This window comes from Diaphorina citri, unplaced genomic scaffold (assembly GCF_000475195.1).
Source record: "Diaphorina citri unplaced genomic scaffold, Diaci psyllid genome assembly version 1.1 scaffold49551, whole genome shotgun sequence".
Taxonomy (NCBI): Eukaryota; Metazoa; Arthropoda; class Insecta; order Hemiptera; family Psyllidae; genus Diaphorina; species Diaphorina citri.
In genome coordinates this window covers 1-490 of record NW_007426865.1, presented here as the reverse complement: position 1 = coordinate 490, position 490 = coordinate 1, and the positions used below count along the sequence as shown (strand labels likewise).

At 41.4% G+C, this 490-nt stretch overlaps 1 protein-coding gene across 1 annotated transcript; it reads right to left on the bottom strand.

The window, feature by feature from the left end:
• Positions 1–5: 5 nt before the first annotated feature.
• On the bottom strand, positions 6–486 carry LOC103523872 (MIP18 family protein galla-2-like; the record flags this gene model as incomplete). The annotated part of the gene is made up of 2 exons (XM_008488882.2): positions 6–269; positions 472–486. Coding segments are annotated over 2 exons (279 nt in total), but the record flags the coding sequence as incomplete, so codon positions are not given.
• Positions 487–490: the final 4 nt, after the last annotated feature.

Sequence of the window (490 nt, the reverse complement as noted above, 5' to 3'; positions counted from 1 at the left end):
GGACTAGGCCGGCTGATGCACTGATTAATGACACCAATGAGTGTTGAATTCTCCAGAGCTGCTGCTACACGCTCCTTATCAGCCAGCTGCTTGTTAATAGCAAACTCAGTCGAGTGAGACCCAGGTGTGATTTCAACAACAACTTTGAACCTTGCAGGCAATGCTCGGATAAGTCGAACCCGTATAGACAATCCTATAAGAGTGGCCATACTACAGTGTGGGATGGTGGGGGTGAAGTTAACTTTAATCTGGTTGGTTTCATTGTTTACCTGGAAAGAAAGGGCCATCAAAACATGGTTATAAACTGAACAAAGTGGAATCTTGATTTTTCATTAACTTTGCCTGTTCATTTCACAATAACTCTCAACTGGTTTGCCCAATTTTGAATAGATTTGGTACAGATCTTCAGCACTTTTGAGGGTACAACAACTATTACTTAGAACAATCTAAGAAGCATCAGTCGCAACTTACTTGAATCAAGCTAAGGTCA